This window comes from Cebus imitator, unplaced genomic scaffold (assembly GCF_001604975.1).
Source record: "Cebus imitator isolate Cc_AM_T3 unplaced genomic scaffold, Cebus_imitator-1.0 Scaffold149, whole genome shotgun sequence".
Lineage (NCBI taxonomy): Eukaryota > Metazoa > Chordata > Mammalia > Primates > Cebidae > Cebus > Cebus imitator.
Window position 1 is genome coordinate 994,205 of NW_016107464.1, and position 5,724 is coordinate 999,928.

At 54.5% G+C, this 5,724-nt stretch overlaps 2 protein-coding genes across 4 annotated transcripts in view; both read right to left on the reverse strand.

Moving 5' to 3' along the window:
- Positions 1–243: 243 nt before the first annotated feature.
- On the reverse strand, positions 244–1,931 carry RPP25L (ribonuclease P/MRP subunit p25 like). 2 transcript variants are annotated; one of them, XM_017542998.2, is made up of 2 exons: positions 1,800–1,931; positions 244–1,082 (listed from the first exon to the last, which is right to left on the reverse strand). In XM_017542998.2, the coding sequence occupies exon 2, from the start codon at positions 1,049–1,051 to the stop codon at positions 560–562; it is 492 nt and encodes a 163-aa protein (XP_017398487.1). In that variant the 5' UTR covers positions 1,052–1,082; positions 1,800–1,931; the 3' UTR covers positions 244–559. The 2 variants fall into 2 exon arrangements, with proteins under 2 accessions (XP_017398487.1, XP_017398488.1); XM_017542999.2 differs by lacking the exon at positions 1,800–1,931 and adding an exon at positions 1,561–1,793.
- Positions 1,932–3,366: 1,435 nt separating this feature from the next.
- Positions 3,367–5,724, reverse strand: part of DCTN3 (dynactin subunit 3) — a 6,957-nt gene continuing 4,599 nt past the window's right edge. For both annotated transcript variants that reach the window (XM_017542997.2, XM_017542995.2), the window contains 3 exons: positions 4,531–4,589; positions 3,862–3,921; positions 3,367–3,696 (listed from right to left, as the gene is read on the reverse strand). In XM_017542997.2, the coding sequence (XP_017398486.1) occupies positions 3,607–3,696; positions 3,862–3,921; positions 4,531–4,589 (209 nt within the window). In that variant the 3' untranslated portion in view covers positions 3,367–3,606. The remainder of the gene's footprint in view (positions 3,697–3,861; positions 3,922–4,530; positions 4,590–5,724) is intronic.

The following is a 5,724-nucleotide window of genomic DNA, read 5'->3' on the forward strand; positions in this document are numbered from 1 at the left end:
TATGTTGCAGATGGTGAGAAATGTCTGACCAGGCAGTGTTCCTAAACCAACCCAAAAAAGGTACAAAAACTACCCAGGGAATTAACTATATTCAGTACTGACTGAGGCTTCTTATCTACACTAGATCCTCCCAGCATCAGCCTGAGCCTGCTCTTCCTCTTTCTTCACCCAATCAGCTCCCAGGGAGTAAGGGCAGGGACTCCCATTTCTTTAATCCCACTCCACATAGCAGGCTGAGTAGAGTCTCATCAAATAGGTAGAAACTTTATTTTCTAAATCCCTCCCTGGACCTCTGTCAGAAGGCAGTTCAGATGCACTGTAGGTAGAAGGCAGAGTTAAGCCCTTCTTTAGCAATGCAGAACTTGGCAGAGGCTCCACACCTGTCACTCTTCACAGCAGTCCCTTCCCACATGCCAGAGAGAAGGGGAAGTATGACAAGGGGGCCCACCTCTGTGGACTTGAGCCTTGATGGGGATGTCTGGCAGTCACAGGGCTTCTCAGAAAAGACACACACACCTCAGACATTCAGGCCTGGAGAACAGCCTGGCTGAGCGGGTCTTCAGGATCGGGTATCTCGAGTCCTTCTTCGGGTACGAGGGCCAGAGCTGGAGCTGGGCATGGAACCCAGGCCAGGGGGTGCTCCTGGGGGTTGGTAGCCACACTCATTGGGGTCCAAGGGGTCCCGACTGAGCAGTACCCACACTGCAGGCACATGGCGGCGCACTGTGAGGGGGTCTAGCCCTGTGTCAGGTGAGGTTGGGACCCAGCTGTCCTCAGTCTGCAGAAAACGTAGCTTGGTGAGCTGGTGTAGGCCCGGGACCCGCCGCTTCACAATCTCAGCGCAGCTGACAGCTTTTCCTGCAGCCCTGCCGGAACCTGAGAACACCACATGCCGTGCACTGCCGCCCTCCAACCGACCCAGCGCCAGCCCCAGCAGGTTGCGAATTTTGCTGCCATCTCGGACCCGCATCTCAAGGGTATCAGGAGGTAGCTGGGGCACTGGGGATGCCGCTGGGAGCTCCACAGAGCCAGCTTTCCGGTAGTGCTCCATCAGTTTGCTGTCTTGTGACTCTCGCTGCCCACTGCACGGAAGCATCAGATGAGTGCTAGGCCATGTGCTCCTGGTCACTGTCCACCATCCCTTACCTCCCTTCAGTGTGTGGCCCTGCTCCCCGTTCCAGACTTCCCAGAAACAGGATCGTATCCCCTGGTCCTTAGCATCTCGTGACAAGGGCCATGCCTGCCTCACTCCGGGAAGGGGCTGCATCCCATACACCCAGTCCTCTACAAGGGCCATAACACCCCCACCTCCAATCCTGGAGTCCCAGAGGCAAGACCAAATTCCCCAAACACCGAGCTCTTGGGATAACGCCAGGACCCCTCATCACAAACTCTCCAGAACTGGGGCCTAGTCCCGCTTATCCTGGATTCCTTGGAACACGGCGTGGAACTCTCACCCCAGACTAATACCAATAGAGAGCGCTCCTCGCTTGGGGCATTACAAGGACAGGGTCAAGGCCCTTCGCCCCAGGGCCCCCAGAAACAGCCAAGGACCCTTACCCAGGGCTGCCCCCAAGCAGAAATGACTCCGCTCTCCCAGAGATTACCAGGGTCGAACCATATCAACCCAGGTCACTCAGAAACTCAGGGGCAGAGGCTCGACTCAGAAGGCTGCTCGGGCTATTCCAAGACAGACTTGGTCATTTCCAGGGTCCTGCCGGCCGCTGCGGCCAAGCAGCAGGCGTCCCCTCTCCCACCACCCGCGAGCGCCCCGCTGCCTGCCAGGTTCCAGCTCTCACCGAAGCCGCCTCACTGTCGATCCGGAGCCAAGATGGCGCGCGAGCCCAGAAGCTCCAAGGCCGCGGGGCCGCGCACGCCCCGACGCGGCGGGGCCTGAGGGGCGGGGCCTGAGGGTCCGGCCGCGAGGCACCTCCGCCGGGAAACAGAACTACCCGCAAGGCCGCCCCGGAGCAGTCCCCGTGGGGCTGGGACACTAGCGCAGTCTCCGCTGTAACGCCCTGGAGGGAGGCAGGAAGATATCCTGCGGTAGAAAGGAGTAGCAAGGAGTAGCCGTCGGAGAAGTCCTGCGTCTGAAGGAGAGGGATCTGGCTCTTAGAAGATGGGGAGGGCTGGCGTTACCTGCTGAGCAAAAAGGGAGCAGTGGTTTTCACCTTGAGTGCGAGCAGGAGCTTCAGTTTGGAGCTCATGTTGAAAGCTCTCATCTTCAGAGCTCTACACCTGCCAGAAAGCCAGACCAGGATGAGTTTAGTTCCCCGGCCGCTGTTGCACAGGTGAGAGCCTTAGTTACCGACTTCTGAGCTCCGACCTCATCCTGTGGGCGCTGGCGGATCACGGAGGTTTTCCAGCGGCCTGTCGAACCAGATCTTGTGCAGGGAGCCGAGGAGTGGTGGGGAAATCGGGCCGCAGCCTCTGGCACCTGGCCGCGGAGTCTGGGGGCTGAGAGGGCAGGGGTGCCTACGGAGCCTAGTATGGTGTCTGGCGTATGATCGGCGCTCAAATATTTGTTAAATGATTTGTTAAATTAACGAACCAGAGAAAAAGCAGTAGGAATGGAAAAAATTAGGTAGGGAGATGCTAGTAGGTAGGTTCAATCTCGAGTTGGCGACTGTTTGGACGGAGAAGTAGGGAATTCCGATATAGGATGACTCCCAGGTTTCAGACCAGTTTGGACACGCTGAATTTGAGGTGCCGGTGAGGTCGCGCAGGCGGGGCAGCCAGCTGGCCACTGGAAAAAGGGTCTGGAGCCAGAGCACTCCGTGAGTCCACAAGGGGGCAGCAAACATTTGGTGGAGTGCTGTGCCAATCTGTTTCTCAATGTGCTTGCCCCAGCGCCCCTACTCTCCAACTTCCCCTCCTCAGGACCAAAGCTTCCTGCATCCAAACCTTTTAGGCTGCCCTTCTCGGCGGGTGGTACCAGGTAGGCTCCCAAGAGAGAAATTTAAAGGCTCTTTTCTGCTTTTGCACATGCTGCTCCCTTGGTTCTGAAAGTCCCTGCACATCACCTACAAGGTCCCTTCAGTCCCTTTTTCTTTTGTGCCCACCTGATAGGACTGCCCCTTTCCTTTACTGTCTATCCCGCTAGCTACTGCAGGGCAGGGATTAGGTTATCCCCATCCACTCCCATCATCTGACATTTGGCAGTCTCTTCTTAGTAAATGTGGGTTAAATGGAAATATAAAGGAATATCCCATTCACATAATCAAATGAGAGCCTTCATCTTGAGAGTGGTACACCTGCCAGAAAGCCAGACCAGGATGAGTTTACTTCCCAGTCCAACCATTAGGCGAGCTGACAGCTCTGCCCCTCCCCCAACCCCCAACCTAAACCAGGAAGCCAGCACACTCCTCCAGTCATCTCTATGGTTTATTGTCACCGGAATAAGAACACTCATGGGGGGGAGGGTGGGTGTTTCAAATTGCAGACCTCAGGTAACCTGATCTCTAACTTTAGAGCCCCACCTGAGTACAGAGAGGTGGGCCTCGAATCCAATAAATACAAAGCTTCCTTTGCCTTATAACAAAGGCAGGTTGGCATAGAGCCCTGGAGCCTGACTGCCCAGGCCCACCCTGGGATGGGGAGCAGCTGTCACTCCTCTGCTGGCTTCACTTGTTTGGTGGCCTCTAGCTGGCAAAGTAGTTCATCCCACTGCACGAATTGCTTGGAGAGAAGCATTGTCTGGTTGTAGGTCAAGGTGAGAATAGGAGTGAGTGAGGAAGTGCATGGAAAGTGGGGAGCAGGCAAATACAGGTGGGTGGGATGGGATGAGAGAGAGCTAGAGGTGGGACAAAACGACAGGGCTTGGGGACAACACCCAAGGTCCTAGTTAAGCAGAAAGGATACAGTCTTATTGTATTCCTCCAGGAGAGCCTTGGACTCCTCAGTGATCTCCACACACTGGTCCTGTAGGGCCAAAGTGTAGCATAGAAAGGAGCTTGGCAAAGCCCTTATCTTACAATACACTTCCTGCCTCATCAGGGACTCCCACTCCTCATAGAGCCTAAAAAAGATGATGCTGAATCCCAAAGCCAAAGGAACAAATGGCTATGGGAGAACTTTCAGGCTCCAGGATAGGTGCCCTAACAGCAGTACAAAGACTGACTGAAAAGGGAGTGGCCATACATTAAGTAAACGTTCCCCCTAGTGTATGTCTCCTCTTCTGCCTTTATTTTTGAACTCTCTATGAACTTTACACTAGGGCCTGGGAATGGTGAAAAAAGAGCTCCTCCACTCATCGTCAAGGACAGACCATCCCCAGGAATTCTTGGATACCTCCAAGCCTCAACCTTATGGTGTCTCAGTAAAGCCCTGCTCTGGGAGACAGAAGGTTTGGACATGAACCTAGGCAAGTCCCTTTACCTCACTGGGGCATATGGAAGATAAAGGATAAACCCCAAAGTTTCCTCTGAGCTTACATCAGAAGGGCCTGAAGTTGCTTCCCCAGGTGGCATGAGTGGGGACAAGGGGCTGTGCCACCTCTATCTTCCCTTCTAGTCCTCTGCCCTCCCATACCTGCTGCTGAATGTGGATCTGGGCCAAGCGCTGCAGGCGAGCGGCATGCTCAGGAACGGCTGTAAAACAACACACACTGCTGGATGATGCTTGTGCCCTCCCCCGGGACTGCTCAATAGTCTATTAGGTCTTTGGCAGGATTAGAGTATTGAGTGGAGAAGCTAAACAAACGCCAGACTTCATCGACCGCTGCAGCTGGAGGTGGCGGTGGGGCTCTCTGCCCACTCCAGGCTTACTCCAGGACCCATAGGGGAGGGGAAGATACATGTCCCGAGGAGAAGAAAAAACCTTGGAGTTCCCAGTGTTGTTCCCTACCCCACCCCAGTGCTATAAGCAGGACCAGGTAAATAGAGCTTTGGCTATCATGGGAACTGTCCCTTTGCTCTCAGCCCAGCGTGGCCAGGTCTGCCTGGCCTAAGAAATAGAAAGCCTAAAGATGGATGCCAGGTCCCTAAGCTGGAATCCAACACCCTGAGGCTTGGCCACCATGCTGGGCTCAAAGCTTAAGGTTGTCAGATACTCAGTGGGCAGCTGATCAGGGGTAGGGAGGGGGAGCTGGGAAAAATACCTCCAAAGACAGACAAGATGGATATCTGGATTCAATTAAAGTCACTGTCTGCTTGTCAAAGTCCAGGCCCAGGGACTGCTCTCAGCAGTGCAGCAGAAAGAATTCACATACATTCATGCACCTGGCAGGGACTCTGATAGTAAAATCTGGGTTCTGCAGCACCTTGAAGGAGAGATGCTTGGGGGTGGGTAGAAGGCAGAAGGAATCCCCAGAGTTGGGGACTCCTGAGCTTAGGCTAGTGTTCTCAGGCCCAAATTGCCTATGGTCCTAAAACTGGGCTCTCTACTCTGGTAATTTTAATCCAGTGAATGTGGCAAGTACCCCCAGGGTAAGAATAAAGATAAGGAACTGGCCAGGCACAGTAGCTCATGCCTGTAATCCCAGCACTCTGGGAGGCCGAGGTGGGTGGATCACATGGGGCCAGCAGTTCAAGACCAGCCTGGCCAACGTGGTGAAACCCCATCTCTACTAAAAATAGCTGGGTGTAGTGGCACACACCTGTAATACTAGCTACTTGGGAGGCTGAGGTGGGAAGTTCATTTGAACCAGGAGCCAGAGGTTGCGGTGAGCCAAGATTGTGCCGCTGCACTCCAGCCTGGGTGACAGAGTGAGACTGTCTCAAAAAA